Genomic DNA, 22,417 nt, shown 5'->3' with positions numbered 1-22,417 from the left:
CGCGCCAGGGGCGGCCTCACGCACGCTGGCAGAGGGGGAAGCGGAAGTAGCCAGGGGCACAGCGGTCGCACGCGGTCCCCTCGAAGCCTGCCCGGCACGTGCACTGGCCCGAGTCTCGGTCACAGTCACCGTCCACCACTCCGGGGCTAGAACACTGGCAGGCTGTGGGGGGACGGCCACGCTCAGTCGGAGCGGGGCCAGGCTCCCAGTGTCCGTGCGGGGATTGGGGGGCGCAGGGGAGCGGGACTCACGCTGGCAGCCCGGGCCGAAGAACCCCGGGGCGCAGAGCTCGCAGTGGGTGCCCTGGAAGTTGGGTTTGCAGACGCAGCGGCCCACCCGTGGGTCCTTCCGGCAGGCGTTGCCCTCGGTCCCGGCGGCGCTGCAGTCACAGTCTGCAAGGCAGGTGGGCGGGAGGCGCGTCTCAGGGCCCCGCACAGCCGACCTTCCCGCTGAAAGCCCCCCGCTTCTCACAAGCGCATCTCCGTACACTGTCACACGGCACGCGTACAAAACCAAGACACAAAATTCCCACGAAGGGAAAGCAGAGGTGTGCCAAGACGAGGACAACTGCATCGCGTGTGCTTAGCTGTTCGCACTGGAGACGCCGAGCCCACCGCGGGCCACAGAAACGCAAAACCACGCCAAACCACGCCGGCGCAAAGAAAGGTCGAGTCTTTATGAAGAGCTCCGGGGTCGGGAAAAGGTGAGGGAAAGCACACCAAGTGTCTCAACTTGTGCAAAAAAGAGACGGTCATGAATGCTGTTTAGTTTTTGCTACCGACGGAAAATGAAATTTCAACGTTTGTCAAAACGTCCGGTCCCCATGAGCCACACCAGAGGTAGAAATAGAACTTGCAAACCCTCCGAGGAGGAAACACAAACCAACCAACCAAGACCAAAGCACATCTATGCGGCTCAATCCAGTGAAAGGAAGGAAAAGAAAGATTAAGTAGAAAAGGGGAAACGACACGGTGGAGGCAGGAGCCCCGACCAGCCGCGGCCACGGTCCCCGTGCCAGGCCAGGTCTCCTTTCCTTAGGTACCGTCAGTTTGACGAAAGTGAAAATCCAGGCTCGTGCTCTTGAAGGGACACACCGGGGACCGAGGACACACGCAGAGCGGGCGAGGGTGCAGGCGAAGAGCCAGCGAGCCCCGGGCCACGAGCATGAATGAGGACGAATGGAGCGGCGCACTGAGAACAGGGACCCCCCCCCCCCCGAGAGGCGGCAAACCCAATGGTCTATGAGCGGGATAAATATGGTCTCCGGGTGCAGAAAGTTAAACTATGAAAATTCCGAGGAGAATTTGGAAAAACCACGGTCCTAGAGAGAAAGACTAAACACACTGTTTTCAGAATGTGACAAAAATCAGGCAACGATGGAATGGATTTAAATAGCATAATAACACTCGTGCCTTAACAGATGAACACACGGACACCTGTACGCAACAGAGAATGCATGTTCTTGTCCAATCAACGTTCATGGAACCATCTAGAAAAGTGAAAAGCAAAGACAATCTCCCAGAATGAGAAACACAGTTCTAAACAATTTGGGTCAAAAGAAAATGAAAACGGAAATGACAGGCCGTGTAGGAAAAGCAGTAGTGAGAACATGGCAATCAACCCTCTGGGATGCATCCAGCCAAAGTTACACCCTGGGGCAAGCTGATAGCTTCAACCCAGGGCTGCTCAACCTTGGCACCACTGACGTTCCGGGCTGGCAACGACTGTGGGGGTGTCCCGTGCACTGTAGGGCATTTGGCAGCACCCCTGACCTCCACCCACTGGATGTCGATGGCACCCCCAGTCACAACAACCAGAAAGACATTTAAGACATCTTCCTGTGGGCTGAAATCACCCCTGCCTGAGGACCAGTGCTCAGACCTTTTTGTTGATAACTAAAAAGCTGACAATGATAACTAGTCCAAGAAGCTACGGAAAATGGTAATCAAACAAAATAAAGGAGATAAAAGGAATTAAACATTTTAGTCTAAAATTTTCTCTATCAGGAATCAAAATCTCTCTCCAAAACTAAAAGAAAAACCGATGTAGATATCATCACTATAACCTTTAGCTGTACTTTGAAAACACCAATAAATTCAATGCGTTTCTGTTAGACATAATAGAGGAAAAAAAGAAAAGAAAGTAAAAATAGACAGTAAGAATGAAAAGAATTTTAAAGTTATGACAGAATGCCGTGTGACTTTGTGCCAATACATTTAAAAATCCAAATGACACAAAGGACTTGCTAAGAAAATGTAAATAACCGAAATTGACTTAAGATGGGGTAGAAACCAGGCATAAGGACCATAGAAAAAGTGAAAACTATAAGAACTCCATTTGGGTGGGGGGGTGGGGGGAGAGCTCCACTGAAAAACAGATACCAGGTCAGGTGGTTTTATGAGTCCCATCGAACTTTTAATGAACAGGTAATCCCTGTGGTTTTTAAACTGCTGTGGGGCTTAACAAAGTACGGATCATTTCCAAACGTTTCACAAGGTGCATTACAAAACCGAAACGAGACGGCATGAAAACAGGGACCCTTCCCACCGGCCGCGCCGACGGAAGCGCCCGTTTGACGGTGGTTCACGCTGGAAAAGGCGTCACCACCGTCCACTGCACGACGCACAGACCGAAAGCGAAATGCAGTTGGCGTGGCAAAGGCAGCCATCGACGGGACCAGAAAGCAGCCTGACACACCCGAGAATGCATGAAGAACTCATATAACCGCGCGTCAGAAGAAAAAAACTCCAGTTAAAAAAATGGGCAGAGGACCTGGATAGACCTCTCCCCGAAGAGGACACACAGGTGGCCAAGAGACCCACGAAAAGATGCTCGACATCACCAGTCGTCAGAGAGACGCAAATGGAAACCGCAGTGAGAAGTCGCTGCACCCCGACAGACTCCGTCAGAGACCGAGGGGAGGGGGGAGCTCCCGGGAGGGGCGTCCTCACGCACACTGCTGGGGCTGTAAACTGGTGCCGCCGCTGTGGAAAACAGCATGGAGGGTCCCCAAAAAATTAAAGAGAGCCCCTAAACGACCCAGCAGTCCCTCTCGGTATTCGTCTAAAGACAAACACCAATTAGAAAAGAGACCCCCGTGTCCACTGCAGGCCGTTCGCAATGGCCGAGACGTGGGTACCACCGGACTGTCCTTTGCTCCACGACTGGGGAGAAGATGGGGTTCGCACACAGGACGGAACAGCACTGGGCGTGAGGAAAGGAGACCTCGCTGTTCGCGACAACACGGATGGACCTAGCGGGTGTTCCGTGGAGTGAAATAGGTCAGACCTGGCTTACGGAGCTGATGAATGAGGAAATGTTCACATGCGGAGAAGAAAAGCTCCCAGAGCACCAGCAGACGCGGGCCGAGGCCCCGAGGGACCGCCCCCCAAACGTGGCTGGGTGGGAGGCCGCGGAGAACGCCACCAGACTCGCCTGGAGTATAACGCGCCGCCGCACGAATAAAAGCGCCCTGAAGAGTAACGGCCACAGGGCCCGCTGGCGGCGAGGACAGGGGCGGGAGCTCGGCCCGGGGCGGGAAGGGCCGGCTGCACCTCCCAGAGCCGCGGGAAGCGCGGCCGACCGCGGTGAGCCACGCGAGCCCCCGACCCACGGCTCGGACGTGAAGCGCGGCGCTGCCGTCTGTCCGCTCGGGGAAGGAGGGCGCCCACTGCCCAGACCGGGGCACGTCCCGGCGCCGGGGGACGCGCGTCTCCCAGGGATGCGAATCGCGCTGACGATAAACGTGGCTGTGTCGCGAGGACAACGACCCCACGGGCGCGTGCGGACGCGGCCCGGGCGACCCGGTGCGGGCGGACGGCCGCACTTGGAGAGCGAGCGGTGTCCGACGCCAGGCGCCCACGCAGAACCTGCTCCGGGAGACTGTCCCGCAGGAAGAAAAGTGAGAACCGATGGGAAGCGTTGGCCCTAAAGATGTTTACCGGAGCATTTAAAAAAGGAAAACTGGAAAGAACCTAAAATTCCAGCAACTGGGAGTTGGTTAAACACACGCTCTGTCTTTCTGAATAACGTGGAGCCAAAGGGCCACGTTCACAGGACGGCGGTGGGTGGAAAACGCAGCCCGGGGACAGCGCGTGTGGCACGTGCGGGTCTGGAAGGGCCACGTGCGCACGCGGACAGGTGCGGGCGCGAGCGGCTCTGGCTGCGAGTCCGCTTCGACTCTGCTCGTTTGCATTTTCTGCGTTTTCTAGCGTGAACGTGTATTATCCGTATGCGAATGAAAGAACCACAAGGAACCCCCTCGCTGTTTGCTGGGCGGTTCTGCGCCCCGTCCCGCCCCACGGGATGGGGACCCCGGGGACACTTACTCACGATCTGCCCGGCCGGCTGGACCTGCTCCCCGGTGCTGTTAGGGGAGGACACCGCTGCGGGGGAGGTAGGGCACGTGAGCCGCCGGCCGCGGGCAGGACGGGGCGCCCCCCCCCCCCCCGCCCCGGCCGCGTGCTCACGGTCGCAGTGCGGGAAGCCCGCGAAGCCCTCGGCGCACGCGTCGCACCGCTCCCCCGTGAAGTTCGGCCGGCAGTAGCAGCGGCCCGTCAGGTCCTCACACGTCCCGTCGGTGAAGTCCGACTCGCAGTTGCAGGCTGGGGGGTGGGGAGTCATGAGCCCCCAGCCCAGGGCTATCGGGGGCCCAGGGCGGGACGGTCCCCTGTCGCCCACCCGATCTGGGCAGCGAGGTGAGGGCCCGGGCCAGGCCCCCAGCGCGGTGTGAAGGACCCCGGCATGCGGGAGCCGCAGACCCCGCGGCAGCCCGGGCGCCCCGCACTCACGGCGGCAGGCGCGCGGCGAGTCCAGGGGCTGGTCCGGGTCGCGGTGGAAGCCGGGCAGGCAGCGCTCGCAGTTGACGCCGGTGGTGTGGTGCTGCGGGGGGCGGGGCCGCTGAGCCCGCGCTCCTCCCCGCGCCCCGCCCCTCCCTGGCCCCGCCCCGCGCCCCGCCCCCCGGACCTGGCAGCACCCGCCCACCTGGCAGTCGACGCACACGCCCCCGCCCTGGTAGACGTTGTCGCTGTTCTGGCTGGCGCCGCGCCGGTCCACCTCGGGGTCGTAGTAGCAGTCGTGCGCGTGGCCGTGGCAGTTGCAGGCTGCAGGGAAGGGCACTCAGTCTGGCGGGGACCGCCGGGCTGCATCCCACAAACCACGGATGACCCCAGATGTGGCCTGGCTCAGGTGGCAGAAGGTGCCTGTTGCCTGAGTGTGCCAGCAGCACGTGTATGGGCACCGTATGAGTGCGGGGTGTATTATGTACGCGTGTGCATTTATATGCATGTGAGCACCGTGTGTGCATCACACGAGTGTGCGCGCGTGTCAATGTGTGCAGGTGTGAGCCCTGGGCAAGCATGTGGCCATGCGCGGGCATGCACATGCCGTGCGTGAGCGCCCCGTGTGCATTGTGAGCATGCGTGAGCGCTGCAAGCATGTGTGTGCACGCAGGGGCACTCACACTGGCACTCGTTGGCACTGTCGGTGGTGGCCGGCTTCCACGGCTGCTGGTTGAAGCCGGGGCAGCAGCGGTCACAGGAGCCCCCACACGTGTTGTGCTGGCAGGCACACTGCAGCCTGTGGGGGACACACGGGCGCGGAAGGGCTCGGACCCGCCACGGACCCAGAGGGACATGAGGAGGCGGAGGTGGCAGGGATGTGTTGGTGCGCAAGGCCTGGGGCAGGACTCTGAGTGGTCAGTGTGGTGACCCCTGCCTGCGGTCAGCCTGGAGCACTGGGCTCTGGAGCCACGTCATCCCCACCAGGCCAGAACCCAAGGCCAAGACCACAGCCTGTGAGCCAGCCTCGAGGCCCAGAGCTCAGCCAGACCCCACCACGCATCCCGGGCAGCTCCCCAGGGGCAGGTGGCCGAGAGCTGCTTCCTCGTCCAGCTGGGGGTGGGTACCACTCGGAGGCTGGAATCCTGCCTGCTGTCCCAGACAGCGCTCCTGCTGGCTCAGTGGGCAGGGGGACAGCTGGTCGCAGTTGGGAACTGAGGTTGCAGCCACCTACCGCACAGACACCCAGGCCAAAGCCCCGCCCCCAGCACCGATCACAGCTCAGTTGAGGTAGGGCAAGAGTCGGCCCCGCGCTCGCTGCATGCTCCTGGGTCGTGGGCCACTGCTGTGTGTGACCCCAGAAGCCAGTCCATGAAGGGGGACCCTGAGCTCTAGCCCCATCCTTCACAGGGTCCGCAGGGCCTTGGGAGTCAACACTGCTGTCCCTCAGAGTCCAGGGACATCTGGAGGGCCTCGTGGAAGAGGAGGTAGAAATAACCCACATGCAACCCACAGGTGGCCACAGCAAGTCCACCTGTCTTGAATCTGGACCCACGGGCCTGTAGCTGGCATTTGATCTTTCAGGAATCTACGTGGTCAGGGCGCTTCTAAACCAAGGAATTAGTAGAAAATGTGGCGCCAGGCTGGTGAGACCCTGAGGTGTTTGGCAAAAGACCTCACTGAGCCACTCAGGGCTCCTTCCCTGCCCAGGGCATGGGGGGGTCACAAAGGGCCAGAATCCACCAACACGGCGAACAGCGGGACTGGACCCCAAGCCTGTTATGGAGCCATCGGGTCAAACCCGTAAGACAAGAACGTTTAAAGATTGTAGCTGAAGGAATCTAGACGTAAAGATGCAATGCCACAGACGTGTGACCCGCAAGTCACGGGGAGAAGAGGGAGAGGGTTCAGCAGAGCCAGGCCGGCAGCCAGCCGTGATGGAGGCGACGGTGCTGCAGGTGGCAGACAGGGCGCGGGTGGGGCCGGAGGCGCCGGCAGTAAGGGGTGGAGGGCGCCCTGCAGAGGTGGCCGGGAGCATGGGGCAGGCTGATGCTCTGGGCCCCTGCCGTGTGATGGGAGCTGGGGCCGCTGCACGGCCCACGCGACCCTTCTGCCGCCCTGCAGGGCGAGCTGAGCGCAGGCTGCGCCCAGGTGCAGGTGAGTCAGGGCGGATGCCTGGGACATCCCAGCAGGTGTGGGCAGGCCTGCCTCTCATCTGAGAGCGATCTGGCACCTAGCGGGCTCCTGTCCCAGGCCTCGTGTGACACTACCTGCCACCTGGTTTCCCAGAGCAGTCATTGGGGCTATACTCGGCGCAGAACCCACACCTGCGGGGGGGTGGCTGGCCCGAGTCCTCAGGCTAGGGTGACCACAGCCCGCCCCCTGCAGACCCCTCAGCCACAGTGGAGAGGTCTGGGGTCCGCCTCTGTGTGGCTCTGACTGCGAGAGCAGGAGTGAGCTTCTGTGCCTCCCCTATAAACTGGGGTGCGGACAAACCAATAAAACCCAGCAAAAGGCACAGAGCAGGCCCCAAATCCAAATGCGTGAAGAGGGGCCGCATGATTGTGAGGGGAGGGGAGTACGGGGGGGGGTGGAGCTTGCCAGCTCCCTGCTGGGGGTGCCCGGCTGCAGGAGGCGGTCCAGGAACCCCGCTGCAGAGCACCCCTTGCAGGCCCTGCTGCACCTCTCAGCCTTGTGTCCAGCCCCGTCCCCGCTTACGGCCCACGGCACGGCCCTGCGGGACCACCATGTTGGGCCCATGTTCGCATGTTCCCTGTCTCCCCAAAACAGGTGCTCCCGGGGCTGGGCTGGGGGCCCACCTGTGTCCCCGGGGCAGGGACAGTACCCAGCATGAGTTAGCTCAACACACAGCTGTAGAAGGAAGGAAGCAAAGAAGGGAAGGAGGGAAGGAGGGGAGAAGAGAGAGAGGGAAGGAGGGGCGAGGGAGGAGGGGTGAGCAAACAGAGGCAGGGAGCAGGGGGGCGCCCGGGCCCAGAGCTGGTGATTCCGGTGAGTATTCACTGTGGAATTCAGGGCGCCCGGAGCCACATGGGCCCACAACACCTACTGCAGCTTAGTAAAGACGCGGAGTGGGGCGGGAGGGGGCTCATGGCCCCCTGTGGCCCGGGGTCTGCTGCCAGCGCTGTGCAGGGCACCCCCTCACCCCCCAACCCCTGGGCCTTGGCCCGCTCGTGGTGGGCAGTGGAGGTCGGGGTGGGGACAGCAGGGGGTGCGCTGTGCTGAGAGAAGGTGTTGCGTGGGCACCCGTGCGGCCCAGAGGACAGGGACATGCAGCCTCAGGCCCACCGCCTCCCTCCGCGACTCCCTACAAGGCCCTGGGCTCCCCCTGGAGAGGGAGGGGCAGCTGGCTGGGGTCCAGACAACAGCCCCACGGCTGCTGACGGCAGGACATCCGTCCCCGGGCACCTCACCCTGCACATGGGAAATGGAGCCCCCGAGGTGGCGGCCAAAGCCGGCCATGAACCAGGCCCCCCACCCCCGGGCGGGGCGGCGGGGCGGGGCTGCGGGTCTCACCTGAAGGGGTCTGTGGGGTCTTTGGCGTCACACACGTCGGCGTGACCATGGCAGACGCAGCGGCCACCGATGCTGATGTCCTTGATGCTGTAATAGTACTGCGCCCGCCGGCCGTGAGCACGGGCCACGCGCCGCGCCCCGCCCCGCCCGCACGTGTGGCCCAGACCCCCGCGCGGCCCAGCCCGCCCGCGTGCTCACCCGCCGGGTGACCGTGGGGTCCCGCAGCGCCTTGCCCATGAGGTGGCCCAGCAGCGTGTTCGTGCGCAGGAAGCGCAGGCGGATGTTGGTGGCCTTGGTGAAGTCGCGCAGCAGGGGCGAGTAGGAGAAGTTCATGGCCCCAGGGCGCCTGTTCACCAGGGACACCACGACCTGCGGGCAGTGGGCGTGGTCAGCTGCCGCCCCAGCGCCGGCGCCCGGCCAGCCGCCGCCCTGCCCTGCCCTACGGGGCCCACCTCGCCATTCTCCAGGGGCACGATCCGCGAGTACTCGGTGGTGCAGATGACGTCGTCGTCCCGCGTGATGCGCTCCAGCGTCCGCGCCCCGAACCGCTCAAGGCAGTCCCGCTTGGAGGCTGCGGGACACCCCCCCGGAAGGTGAGGGTGCGGGGCTCCCGGAAACCTCGTGCGCCCCGCCCCCACGGCAGCGCCCCGCGGGCCTGGCCTCGCAAGCCTCGCGGCCTCGGCTGTGCGGTGGGAACAAGCCCTGCCTGGATGGGCGTCCGCCGCCCCAGGGCTTTGCTGGAGAGAGGGGCACTCTGGCTGACGGAGGGGCCTTCCAGGGAATGCACCACGGGGCCCCAGGCGGAGCGCCATGCCCCAGCCTGGGGATTCGGAACCGGCCCACGTGGCATGAGCTGTCCCTCTCTGCAGAGAACGGGGCCCCCGGACGGTCCCCTGATCCCAGGGCTTGGGGGACTGTTCCCCATGGCCCTTCGGAGGACTGCCCGCCCCGCTGCCGGGCGTGGAGTGCTGGAGAGAAAGGCGACCCCGGCCTGCCCAGCCGGAGCAGCCCCGACAGCTACACGGCTGGGCCCGGCGACACGTGACGTGGCCGGTCAGTGAGCGTGGCCCCGTGTTCCTCTGGCCAGGCAGCCCAGCTGGCCACCTCCGTCACCTCAGCAGCTGCCGGAGCAGGAAGCAAGCCCAGAGGGAGCCAAGAGACAGCATGGGGACTCCAGGCGCCACCAGCCCCGGACCTAGCCGTGCCCTACATCGGGGACACAGCCCCCCTCATGTACCCGCAGTCTTGACCCATGTGGAAGCCGAGCCCCCGAGAGTTCGGTGCTGACGGCCGCCCCCGGGGACGCCCCGGCCAGCCCCGGGCTCCGGGACACTCACAGGCGAAGAACTGCCAGGGCTGGTAGGTGCGGCCGAAGTCCGTGGACCGCTCCAGCACCCACAGGTCTGGCCGAGGGGCGTTGGCAAACTTGATGAGCACGTAGGCCACGTGGAACACCTGTGGGGGTGAGGGAGTTGACGCCCGAGGCATCCGGAGGGCCACCCCCAGCCTCTGGCGCGGGGCTTCCCGCTCCCACGGCGGACATCTGTGGCTGTGCTGGGGGCCAGCTGGCTCGGGGAGCAGCCCTGGGGCTGCTGACCAGCCCCGGCCACTGAGGCCTTCACCGGACACTGGGTCTCGGGGTGCACACACCCAGGACCCCAGCAGCCATACAGGTCCCTGGGCTCTGAGGCTGAGACGGGCCAGGTAGCTGCCGGGGCATGTGGGGGGCAGACATCTACAGGGCCCGTGGAGGGGCTGGCTGAGACGACAGGGGTCACCCCACAGCTGCGGTGCCCAGGGCTGGGCTGGGTTGAGCAGTGGCCAGACAGCGTCCTCAGCTCCCCAGCAAGCCTGAGCTCCCTGCACAGCTGCCGGTGACCTCCCACCCTGTACAGGGCCCGGTCCAGCCTCACATGGTCACTACGCCATCATTCTCAGAGCTAACTCAGAACCTGCCCCTCTACTTACTGACCGGCCCTGGCCTCGGAGGCCCCTGGGGACAGGTGGCCTGGAGCAGCCGGGCCCAGCCCCCACCACTGTCACAGAGCCCCAACAGGGGAAACAGACTGGAAAATGAGAAGCCAGCTCTCCCTGACAGAGGCGGCTCTCATCCAGCTCCCCCGGGAACACAGCGTGGCGGGGGTCCCATGTCTGTGCCTGGGACCCACGACTCCGGGGCTCAGCCCAAGGGCTCTGGGTCCACTGGGAACAGCAGTGGCCCAGGCAGAAGCACCTGCCCAGCCCGTGGCCTCCATGACAAGGCCGGGGCCCCCAGACCCCTGGGAGGGCGGGCGCTGAGCAGGCTCCACCCTCACAGCCCAGCGGGCGTCTGCTGTGCCCGGCACACACCCCAGCCCTCCCTCCCGTTCCCCCACCCCCCACCCTCGCCCGCCCCAGGCTTGGCCTCCCAGGCCTCTTAGCTCAGGACCATTGAGCCCCTCCCCCTTGGCCCCAAAGCCCAGGGGACAACAAAGTGGGACGGGCCATTGTCCAGGAACCAGGCAGGGTGAGTGGAGGGACACAGACCCCCCCAGCCTGCATGGTGACTCTGGAGGGACAGTGGACCCCTGGCGGCCCAGCCCTCAGGAGGCACAGGCTGCTAGGAATGCCGGTGGGGGCAGGGTCCCAGGACCCCAAGACACGCCTGTTCTGAGTCCTGCCCTTCCTGGAAGGTCTGGTGTTCGCAGGGACAGCACACATCAAGCCAAGCGGCCTCTCCCCAGGGTGGGGGGTGCAGCCTATTCACCCACTGCCAGGCTCTGATGTCATCTTCCCCTGGTCCGCCTGGTCGGGGGAGGGGAATGAGCCCCTAGAGGACAGAGGCTGCACCCAGCCAGCACCTTGGCCAACCCTCAGGCATTCCAGGGAGCCCTGGGGGCCTCGGGCGGCCCTTGTGCCAGGAGGGGTCTCTGTGAGGAAGGGTAGGTAGTTGGGGCCTGGATGTCTGTGAGTCACGGACACACGGACACAGGCTGCTCACTCTCCTGGGGGGGCCCGCAGCACACCCCCACCAAAGGCCCCCCCAGGAGATTGAAGGCTCCCACTGAGCCCCCTGGGACCCACCCCCGCCTTTCCCTGAGCGAGGCCACCAGGCGGGACCCTCCACTGGCCAGCTCTGTCCCTCCCCCAGGTCGGAGGGCCGGGCACATTCTTCCCAGCTGAGAGCACTTGCACAAATACTGATTCGAAGGCCGATCGGGCAGGACGCGGCGGCTCGGCCGCTTCCACCCCACCCACATGCCGGGACGCGGTCGAAAAGAGACCCCGGCCTCTGACCCCGGCCTCTGTCTACCCGGTCGTCCGTGGGGCTCCGGACACGTGGCCCGGGCTGCAGGGGAGAAGGGCGTGTTCCCAGCGCGCTCCACCTGTGCCCGACCTGATGCTGCTCCCAAGGCCACACGGGGCATGCCCCAGGAAGGGCGCGGACCCGGACCCCTGGACACAGCCTTGCCCGCCCCCCCGCCCGGCCCCACCGCTGACCTTTCCCGCTGCTGCACAGTTCTCTGCAGGAGGAAAAAAGTCTTTTAAAGCAAAAGTCAAACAAAAGCCTCCTGAGTTATTTTTAACAATCTGGCTATTTTAGGGCAGGCACTCTTCCAGAACAGCAGCCGGGCTGCCTCTCGGCCCCCCCACCCGGCCCGCCGGTGGAGGGCCAGGGCCCCCCCGCAGGGCGCTGCCCCCAGACCCTGGCCTGACACGCTGGAGCAGAAGGCCCGGGGGGATTCTAGGCATCAATGGCTGCATGGCCCCTGGAAGTCACGCCCGCCCCCGGGCACGGGGCAGTGGAAGGACAACCACCGCGGAGGTGCAAAGACGGGGGGTCCAAGATGGAGTGGCAGCTCCAGGAGCCTTGCGCAGGCAGGTGCTGCTTATCCCTAGAGGTGGGCGAGCAGAGGCCAGCAGCCACCTAGCAGGGCCACCTGGGCCGTACCACACTCCGGTGTCCAGGGACACAGGTGCGGGGACGGGCGTGCGCAGGGGCAGGGCTGGAATCCGGACAGACGAGGAGGTCTGAAGAAACAGAGGTGCAGAACCAGCAGGGTCTCTAACCCCTCGGGAACAGCTGGTGCAGAGGGTGACAGCTGGCCAGCAGCCACCTGGGCTCAGCACCCGCGCCGCCGAGGGCAGAGCTGGAGCCGGAACCCCTGAAGACGGTCAGGGCCAGCACACCCCACCTCTGCCTTGGCCCATCTCAGGGCTGGGGAGACCAGGGCCAAGCCCTTGTGCCCGGAGGGACGTGGGGCCCTGCCCCCACCGGCCGGCCGGCAGCGTGAATCACCGGGCATCTGACTCAGCCCTGTCCTGCCCTGCAGGAAGCAGGCCCCCCGCTGACTCCCAGGGATGGGCCAGGGTCCCAGGCTGTGGCCTGCGGAGGCAGGAAGCCCCTCCTAGACCAGGTGTCCGGGCCAGCGCCCTGGCCATTGCCCAGACTGGACCCCCGGCCCAGGCCCCGCCCCACCCCTACCCCGCTGGCCCTCTCCCGTGTGCTTCCCGCTGTGGGCAGAGACCCCATTTGGAAACCCTGATAAGGGTAACGCCACAGCAGGGGCCGGCCAGGCCGGGCCAGGCTGGGGCAGGCGGGCGTGTCTGCTCAGGCCCCCACCTGGGTAAATAAGCACGGCCCACAAGCCGGGCCTGGGGAGCCCGAAAACTGGCCGCGCTTGGCCACGGCTCCAGGACAGCGGGGAGTGGAGAGGCCACTGCTGGGCGCAGAGTAAACACGGAGGAGTGGCGGGCAGGCGGGGGCCCAGGGGCCCGGCTGCTGGGCGGGTGTCACACGCACAGGTGTGCAGAGCAGGGGTGTGGGCCGAGGGGCCCCCGACGGGCGGGCGGGCCAGGGCTCACGGCCTGGACGGGCGTACGGCCCGGCCCGGGGCGCCCTGCTCCCATGCCCCCCTCCCCGCAGCCCGGCCCGGGTCGGGCCAGATGGTCAGCCCCCAGCCACAGGAAGTGGAGTTTACCCCAAGGGGACCCAAAACCCAAACAGTTTAGTCTCCGGTGACTGGTGCCGTGCGCGGAGGTCAGGACCAGGGGGTTTGTTTAGAAACATGGAAAACGAGCGCCTTTTGGAGCCGCCGGGGCCCGGGGGTCCAGCGGAGCTGGCGGGGGCGTCCGTGCGTGCCCAGTGGGCGGACGAGGGCTCCGGGGTGGCCGTGCGTGGCGGCAGGATGCGTGCGGCCGGGGACAGAGGGCCCTGTGTCCTCAGCACAGGGACGAGCAGAGGCAGGGTTTGCTGATTCTCACGAGGAGAGACGGGGCCTGTGCCAGAGGAGGGGGCGCCTCGGGCTGGCCACCCAGGGTCTGCCCGGCCTCCCCCAAGGAGCCCAGCTCAAGGGGCCGTGTCCGGTCCAGCCCCCACACCTGTCCCGGCCGCTGGGATCTGTAACCAGAGCCTGGCTGGCCTCGGCCATACTTCCTGCCGCTCCCCTCAAATAACCCCACTGACCCTTCTGGGTCACTGGGCACTGGCTGGGCGCCCAGCTGGGACCAGAAGGCCTGCCCAGGGAGCCCCGAGCCAGCCAGCCTCTGAGGGCCTGCCACCCGGAACGTGGGGTGGGGGCAGCCGAAGCAGCCCATGTGTTGGGGGCCCCTGCCGAGGTGGAAGCCTGCTCCCCCACCCTGGCCCGAGCTGGGGCTCCCCCCCCCCGCACCGTGCAGAGAAGACCGAAGCAGAGGCCAGACGGCGGCTGCCGCCCGCGTCCCCTCCAGAGGGCGGCACAGGCTTTGCCTGTCACAGCGCCGTTTCCCCAGGCGGCCGGGGGCTGACCCCCAACCCCCACCCCCGTGTTGGCAGCCCCACCCGGGCAGTGCTCCTCGGCATGGGCGGTGACGGCTCCCCCCACCCCGCCCCCACTGTCCCCCAGGGAGGGCACAGACCCCTGGCCTGGCATTTCTCGCCACCAAACAACACTTTCGGCCTCACAGTCTACAACCGCAGCCTGCACCCCAAGGCTGGCCACAGCCCCTGCACCTTCCCCCGCTGTACCCCTGCACAAGCCACCAGCACTGCTCCCCTGAAGCCAGATCTGGGGAAGGGGGGCTGCAGCCACAGGGCGGGGGCATCCCTCACGGCCAGGCTACCAGGGAGATGTGTGGAGAGGGACGCCCACCTGCCCTAAGTCACCCGCCCAGGTCCCTAAAACCACTGGGCTCAGGGGACACAGGGCCGCTGGTGGGGGCAGGGCGCACAAGTCAGGCCCTCCCTTGCCGGATGGCCTAAGCCTGGCCAGTCAGAAAGGACCTCCCTTCCCCCCCCATCCCCCACTGCCCTGGGTCCAGGGAAGGGGGAGCCTAGGCAGCGGGAGCCTGAGGGTGGGGGCGTTGGGAGATAAGCAAGAAGCTCTGGGCCCTGGGAGGACCCCAGGCAGGGCACTACCGGGACACAGGACACTGTCCCCCAGTCGCCAGCCACGGAGCCTTCCTGGCCGTACTCGGAGGAGAAGCCCTTCGGGGACCAGCACCCAGCGAGGCTCAGGGCGGGGGCGGAGGGCTCCCGGACATGGCCCACACAGCAAACAGGGCAGGCCCCCCACGCCCATCCACCACGACCCGGCTCCTGGAGAGGAAGAGGGTCCAACGCCGCCCCCTGCCCAACAGGAAAGATCAGAACAGGGGGTGCGGACCCTGGGAAGCAGGTGGGCTCCCTGCGGCCCCACGGGCTGCCAGCCCCGGACGCCTACCCGGCGTGAGCTGGTGCCGTGATGGTCAGCCTGCTGGGCAGGAAGGCCGCCTGATGCGCGGTGCCAGCCACCCCCCCACCCCGCCCGGGCATCCGCTCAGCGCCAGAACAAAGGCTGCTGGCCCCACGCCACGGGGAGTGCCCGGCCCGCTGCCTGCTCACCCGCTTCCCGACGGAAGCCCCAGCCCCACCCTGGGACCCTCGCCCCCGAGTACTTCCCGGGGCAGAGGGCCCAGTCAGGGGTCGAGACCCGGGCTCCCCGGCCGCCCCTGCCAGCCTGGCCGGGCCCCTCCCCCAGGCCCGACTCTCATCTGCACCGGGAGTGTGCCCGCCTGGCCGCCTGGGCACTACTGTCACCAGACCGGGGGAGGCCGGAGGGCACTGGCCCCAGGGTCACTGGGGGCCGCGTGGACATGCTCCAGGCCCAGGCCTGCGAGATGCCCCCCCCACCCCCGTGCTCAGGCCCAGCCACCTCCGTCCGCTCCCCAGAGCCTCCACGTCCCACCCTGTGAGGGGCTCCTCTGCCCTCAGGCCAGGAGCCGACGGCAGAGCCTGGTCTCTCTCCCCAGCCCTAGCCAGTGGGGGCACCCCAAAGGGATCTAGTCGCTGCTCGGTGGCTCGGTGAAGAAAGGGTAATGAACTCCCCAGTTTCCACGGGAACCTCACCGTGGCTCAGAGACCCACCCACGGGGCTGGACACCAGGTCCACCCGCCGCGCCCAGCTCCAAGCCCACGGCGCGGCTGCCATGGGCCCCTCTCCCATCCCCACAAGCCTGGCGGCCCCCAGGCCCACGGCAAGGCAGGGCGCTGGCGGGGCGGAGCAGGCGGGGCGGGGAGGAGGGGGAGGGGTGTGGAGAGCGGAGAGAGGGCAGCCTGGCCTGCTGGGTGGCGGGTTGATCTGGCCCCAGACATGCTTGGAGAAGAGGAACTGCGCGTCACTGTGTATCTGGGGAACCGAGGCCGGGAGGCAGGTGTGCATGCCGGGCGGCAGAGGCCTGAGCACAGGCTACATGGCCAGAGACGTGGACGGAGACTTCGGAGGCTCAGACCCAGGAGGGGCAGGGGGCCGTGTGGGCCCCAGATAAGCCCACCAGTGCGGCTCGGGCGGGCACTGTGCCCACCTCCTTTGCGGCCACTCAGGGGTTGCCATGGAGACTGGACCACAGTGCTCCCAGCTTTGGCCCTCGCCCCTCCCCCATCCTGCCAGGCCTGTCCCACCAGCTCAGCAGAGTCTCCTCTGACCTGCCCACAAGCGCCCCGGGGCAGTGCTGGAGAGAGGGACCCAGGGTCACAAGGTCCCTCCTGGGGCAGGAAAACCCAGTGAGCAGAAAGGCACTGGGGAAGCCCCACCCAGACCTGGGCCAGGTCACGCCACCGCCACCGCAGGTAACTCCCTGCGCACTGGGAGCCCAGACAGGTAGCTCCTCCCCAGCGCCCCTGCCCCCACCCAGTCCCTTCCCCCCAACCCTGGTTGCTTCTCCCTCCCACACAGCAGCCGATGCAGGGGCTCCCGCCATTCCAGGCCACCTGTTAGGACTTGAACCACTCCCTACGCTGCCCGCCCGCCACTGGGCCAGGCCCGCAGGCCTCCAGGCGCGGCCAGGAGGTTCGCTGACCAGCAGGGTCGCTGACGGGTCTGCCCAGACCTGCAGTCAGCGCTCCCCCCACCTCTGGGAACAGGGCAGGGTCTGGCGGGATCCACCTGCGGCCCCGACTGCAGGCAGGCGGGTCTCATCACCTGCCTCCGCCCATCCCAGGGGCAGCAGGACTGCCGACCTATTTCGCAGCCCAGGACACCGAGGCAGGCACCTGTCACACAGAGAGCGGGATGCGGACTGGACCTGACCTGGGCCTGACCTGGCCCAGGGCCCCAAGGGGGCTCCTGTGTCTCTGGGGCCTGCCTGGCCCCACGCTCCTGCCTGCACAGGGCCAGCGGGAGCGGGCACACCTTGCCCCGAAGGCACGGCTAACCCGGCGGGCTCTGCGGCCCAGGTATCCCGGGAATGTGCCGCCCAGGGGCCCGCTCCGCATTCCTGGGCCCCTCCCACACCCCAGGCCTGGCTCCCGGGGTAGACTGCCTCAGAGGAAGGCCAGGGCTCGGCATTCCCACTGCAATGCCGCAGGCGCCCTGTCCTCCTGGGACGGCCAGTCAGCCCCAACCCCCCCAGGGGGTCACCGCCACACCTCCATCCGAGCCGGGCCTGACACCAGCACCTCGTCTGCGCCAGGCCGCCCTGCCACCAGGGCTCGCGCAGGGTGGGCCCGCCCCGGTGCCCCAGGGGAAACAGGGCGGGAAGGGCGGAGGCGGGGTGGGGGCCACTCTACCTGCCCCAGGTCCAGGGTGACGTTGACCTCGTTGTACTCCGGGCCGCGGGACAGCGGCGGGCTCTGCCACCAGCGCTCCGTGCCGTCGATGGCATTGCTCGCGGGGTGCGCCCTGTTGCTGTTGGCAGCCGAGCAGATGTCACAGTACTGGCCCTGTGGGGAGGGGGCGGTCAGAGGGCTGGGCCGGGCTGGGCCCCTCGTCTCCCACACCTCACGCCCCCCACCCCCGATCTCCGGACCCTCGCCCGGCAGTCACTCCTTCGCTCAGCAAACCTCCGACGCGCCCGACTCGGGACTCGGCATCTGTGGGAGGCGGCCGCACCCATCCTGGAGGAAGCCAGCATGGGGAACAGGGCCCCTGCTCTAGGTGCGAATTCCAGGGCTCGCCTCCCTGAAGAGGCAGCAGCTGAGGGGTGCACCGTAAGGGGGCGTGCGCTGCAGGTGCCGGGGGGGGGGGCTGCCCGAGCAAAGGCCCTGGGGCAGGAGGAGCCACTGAGTAGGGGAGGAAGCCAGTGAAGCCGGGGCTCGGGAACGGGCCAGTTGAGGGACAAGTCTCACTGCACCCCACCCCCCAGACAGGAGGCGAGGGACAGGAAGAAGCGAGCCAGACGCCCTCCACCTCCAACGGCATCTCCCACGGCGGCCCTGCCAGGCCCTCGCCCAGAGCGTCTGGGTTACCAGGGTCCCCGGCGAGATGAGGCCGAGCCACCTGGCAGCCTGCGAGGCCTGGCCGCAGAGTGGAGGCCTGTGGGCAGTCGGCAGGCAAGGCCTGGGCCTCCTGGCTCCGCCGCTTCTGAGCCCTGGGACCGGGCCAACTCACGGCGGCCACTGGGCCTCAGCGTCCCCATCCAAAGAGTGGGGGTGACGCTGGCACCTGCTCCGCACCCCGGGATGAACAACGATCCCACTCCCGGCCTGGCAGCTGCTTCGGTCACGGTCCGGACACCTGCCAGGGCCCTGTCCTCTGGGGGCACGGAGGGCTCCTGGCAGCGGCTCCCGGCCCGCTGTCCCAGCTGGGGAGGAGCAGGTGCTGGGAGCCCAGGGTGGGGGGGCTGGGGGCAGGGCCCGGCCCTGGCTGTGGGCAGAGCGGAGGCCCAACCCCCACCCCGGAGGAAACCGGGCCTGCCTCCCTCCCCACACAGAGGCAGCTCTCGGGGGCCTGGCAGCGACCGAGGCCTGAGAGGCCCTGTCGGGGAGAGGCGGCCACCCCGCCACCCGCGTCCCAGGTGGGATTGCGGGCGTCCTGCCCCACCCCCAGGCCCACGGCACAGAGAGCCCCGGGCCCTTGGGTGCACCGCCTCCCCAGACGTGTCCGCGCCCGGCCTCTACCGTGCGCCTGGGCGGCCAGGACCGGCGGGTGGCAGAGGGGCGCCTGGCCCCCGGGGCTGGGTGCTCTGGGGGCCCCATCTCAGACCTTGCTCCTGCCTGAGGCCTCGGCACCTGACCTCGTCCCTCGGCTCAGATGTCACCTCCTCGGCGGGGTCCCCGACCCAGCTCCAGACCACCCAAGACGCTGGCCTGACACCCTCGTCATCACCCGGCCTCATTATTTACCTCCAGACCTGGGATTGTCCGGCTATCGGTAATTCTGTGTTTACCACCCCCCCACACACACACACATGGGGGGCTGACGGGTCAGAGGAGGGGGTGTGCCTTGTTCTTAACTGCAGTCCTGAACCTGCCACCCAGAGCTGCCGCACCCAGGGCTACAGCGACGGGGGACACCCAGAGGTGGCATGACCTGTGCAGACTGGGCTGCCAAGCTCAAACGGCGACCCCTAAACTGGAGCCTGGAACTCCAGTTCCAGGGCCTGCGGGAGCTCTCGGGAGACAGGCGGAGGAGGGGCTGAGGCTGTCACTGAGAGCGCCGTGCACACAGGTGCAGGCCGTCAGGGGCCCGGTGGGGTGGGCAAGGCCCCCCAGTGAGGGGCTGGCCGTCCAGACAAGGCTGCCTGCGCCTGTGGGCCCCGTGGGGGGCTGGCTCAGGGTGGAGGGGGCCCAGTGAAGTTGTGGCTCAGGCCCACTGGGAGAGGCGGGGAGGTGGCCACGGCGGGGGGCCACTCAGGGACAGGGCCCTCCCTGCTGGCCTTTCTTCCTGGCTTGGGCTCGCAGTGGACAGAGGACTCCTGCCTCACCGCCCCCCCCGCCCCCCGGGCGGCTGCAGAGGGTCCTGTAGGAACAGAGCGAGGAAATGGAGCAAACGAAGCAGCCCTGAGAACTTCCCCTCCCAGTGAGTCACCAGCCGGCGGCCGAGCCCCCACTTCCCCGGCGGGGCCGAGGCCAGCCCGGGATCCCTCCCATGCCCACCTGAGGCAGAGAGGCCAGCGCCGAGCTGCCCTCTGCCTGCCCCCGCGCCAGGGCCGCCTCGCCCAGCAGAGCTCACCCAGGCCCCGGCTGAGATGCCCCCCTCCTCTGCCAGCTTCTGTCCTATCTCCTCCAGGGGTCCCCTGGGAGCTGCTGGCCTGGGGCACTGGGCACCATGTGCTCTGTGACCCACCCCACACTGGCACAAATTGGGGCTCTCAGGATGAAGAAAAGGGGCTCACCCCCCACCCGACACCTCCTGCGCTCAGCCACTCGCCTCCAGACTGGGTCCGCGGGTGAGGCCCTGCCACCAGTCTCCTCAGAGGCCAGGACACTGAGCAGACCCACTGTCCCCAAGGAGAGGGCAGCCCAGGGACTTGTCTGAGATCAAGTTAGTGGGCAGCTAACGCCGGGCGCTGCAGGGTTACAGGGGGCGTCGCCGTGGGCTGGCGAGCAGGGCTGAGGCCTCTCACTCAGGGCTGCCACCCTGGTTGGCAAGCAGTCACGGTGACGGATGGCTCCCCGGGCTCCTCGGGCCCAGCCCTGAGGTGCAGGCGAGGCGGGCCTCACGGGGTGCCCAGAGGAGGAGCCCGAGGTCAGGGAGGCACGCCACGCAGTGCAGGAGAGGCAGACGGGGGGACCTGACGCCTGGTCGCCGGCTGCCAGGCCACTCCTGTGAGCACCCCAAGGGTCAACAAAGGCAGCGAGGAGTGAGCTGGGGTCTGGAGCTGGCCTGGAGCCTCTGCGGCTGGAACAGCAGAATCTCGGCCGAGCAATGAGGAGGGCCCTGGGGCAGCTTTGGGGACCCCCACACAAGCCCGGCCCCCCTGACACCTGGGCCGTGGCACTGCCAGCAGCAGGTGTCCGAGCCTTCCCAGGCCTGCTTCCCCGCCCGGATGCGGGCGCCAGGCCTCTCTCGGCGGCGCTGGGCTTATGGGGGAGCCGGGGCGGCTCTGCCACACCAGGGGCCTCTCAGCGCGTACCTCCCCGGAGGGCCAGGGCGGGTGGAGGGCAGGCCGTGAAGGGCCCAGCGAATGCCTCTCCGGGTACCTTCTCCCCGTGCCCCACCTCCCCTGTGCGGAGGGGGGCCCTGGGGCCCTCAGATTATTGAGGTTTGTGGGGGGGCGATGATGGGCCTAGCATGGTGTCAGGGAGCTCCTCGAGCAGACCACACCAGCCCCAAGGCCAACTTCTGCTGCCAAGGATCCTCACAGGACCCCAACCCCCAACCTAAGCCCCGAAGGCCCCGCTGCCCCACTTCCCTGGGAGGCGTCCATGCGCAGAGCCCACTAACCAAGCCCCACCTACAGACTCGGGGTGGCAGGACATGCCCCGTGACCCAGAGGGTCTTCAGTGGTTGCAGCCAGGGACGGGGTCCCTGATGGCAGCTCCCCGTTCCCACCTCCAGTTAAAAACCCTTGTCTACCCCCCTCCAACACCGTGAGGGCCCCAGGGAGCCCCCAGACCCCCAGTGGGGACACCGCCATCAACCCTCTGCTGCTGGCCGTGAGGGACTCTGGCCTGGCCCCTCCCGCCCCATCCCGGTCCCATCCCGACGCCAGCAGGTTCCAGCCTGTCCCGGGGGAAGGCGGAGCGGCCCGCCCTCTCCCCGCGGGCAGCAGGAGGAGGCCACCAAGCCCCGCCTCACCGGGATCCCGGGACTCGAGGCCGCCAAGGACCGCGCGCCAGCGTCCCCTCCGCCCGCGGCCGCTGCGGCGCGTCCCCGGAGAGACGCGCAGTTCTCTGGCGAGCCGGGATCCTTTCCCTCCCCCGAAACGTGGAACCGGGGAGTCGGGGCGGAACGCGGGGCTTCGGTCCGACTCGGGGCGCTCCCAGCAAACTTGGGCAGGAGTTGCGAAGTCCGAGGCCGATCCGCTGCGGCGCGGGGGTCCTCGGGGCCGGGTCTCCCGTCCACCCCGCCGGCCCACGGCGACCCTGCCCCCAGCCCGCGCTCACCTGGATGGTCTGGTTGGGGTCCCCGCCCGCCACGGGGCCGCCCACCAGCTTGCAGTAGAGGTCCTCGGTGGGGCGCGGGGGGCCGCGCGCCGGGGCCTCCTCGCCGCAGGTGGCCGAGGCGGCGACGCGGGCGCCCTCGGCCAGGTTGAAGTAGGGCGGGTGCAGGCTGAGGTCGCCGCCCGCCTCCGCGCGCGCCGCGTCCAGCAGCGCCAGCCCGGCCAGCAGCAGCAGCAGCGGCGGCGGCGCCGAGCCCGACCTCGCCATCTCGCCGCTCCGGCTGCGCCCTCGGAGCTCCGGGACCGCGCGCGGCTGGAGCCCGGCGGGGTGTGAGCGCGGGGCGGGCCGGTTCGCTCCGCCCGCGGACCAGGCCCCGCCCCGGCTCGCCCGGGCGCCGGAGCCCCGCGCCCCGGGGAGGGGGGAGGGGGAGGGGCGGCCGACGGCCCTAATTAACCCTTCGGACCCTGGCCGGCCAGCCGGCCTCCCGGAAGGGGCACCTGCTGGCCCCGGGCCAGGCCGTGGGAACGTAGCTCCGCCCAGGCCCCCCAGGGCGTGGCCCAGGTCCCCGGCGGCCCCCCGCACTCCCGGGCGCCCTCGGTCCCCGGCGCGCCCGCCCGGCTCGTCCTACCCCAGCGGCTCTGCTCTTTGTTTCCCTAACTTCGGGCACCTCTCGGCGCCGAGCGCCCCCGGCGGCCCGGGCGCAGGCACCGCGGCTGCGAGTCGGAAGCGCCAGGCCCGCGTCCAGCCTGTCCCCGCCCGCACCGCCGGAACCGCACGGCGTCCTGAGCGACGGCTGCTCGCGAGCCTGGACGCCCGGCTCCCCACGGCTAGACGGGGTGCCCGC

At 67.5% G+C, this 22,417-nt stretch overlaps 1 protein-coding gene and 1 pseudogene across 1 annotated transcript in view; one reads left to right on the top strand and one right to left on the bottom strand.

Moving 5' to 3' along the window:
* LAMA5 (laminin subunit alpha 5) overlaps positions 1-21,908 on the bottom strand; it is a 44,698-nt gene extending 22,790 nt beyond the window's left edge. The window contains exons 1-13 of the mRNA XM_016132260.2: positions 21,577-21,908; positions 17,317-17,469; positions 9,650-9,767; positions 8,765-8,883; positions 8,511-8,681; positions 8,313-8,410; positions 5,462-5,577; positions 4,984-5,102; positions 4,791-4,881; positions 4,470-4,604; positions 4,329-4,385; positions 252-392; positions 25-162 (exon numbers count right to left, since the gene is read on the bottom strand). Of these exons, the coding sequence (XP_015987746.2) occupies positions 25-162; positions 252-392; positions 4,329-4,385; positions 4,470-4,604; positions 4,791-4,881; positions 4,984-5,102; positions 5,462-5,577; positions 8,313-8,410; positions 8,511-8,681; positions 8,765-8,883; positions 9,650-9,767; positions 17,317-17,469; positions 21,577-21,840 (1,720 nt within the window). The 5' untranslated portion in view covers positions 21,841-21,908. The remainder of the gene's footprint in view (positions 1-24; positions 163-251; positions 393-4,328; positions 4,386-4,469; positions 4,605-4,790; positions 4,882-4,983; positions 5,103-5,461; positions 5,578-8,312; positions 8,411-8,510; positions 8,682-8,764; positions 8,884-9,649; positions 9,768-17,316; positions 17,470-21,576) is intronic.
* Positions 18,935-20,055, top strand: LOC107503670 (annotated as a pseudogene).
* Positions 21,909-22,417: the final 509 nt, after the last annotated feature.

This window comes from Rousettus aegyptiacus, unplaced genomic scaffold, assembly GCF_014176215.1.
Source record: "Rousettus aegyptiacus isolate mRouAeg1 unplaced genomic scaffold, mRouAeg1.p scaffold_m13_p_12, whole genome shotgun sequence".
In the NCBI taxonomy this organism is placed as follows: Eukaryota; Metazoa; Chordata; class Mammalia; order Chiroptera; family Pteropodidae; genus Rousettus; species Rousettus aegyptiacus.
This window is presented reverse-complemented; position numbering and strand designations above follow the sequence as displayed.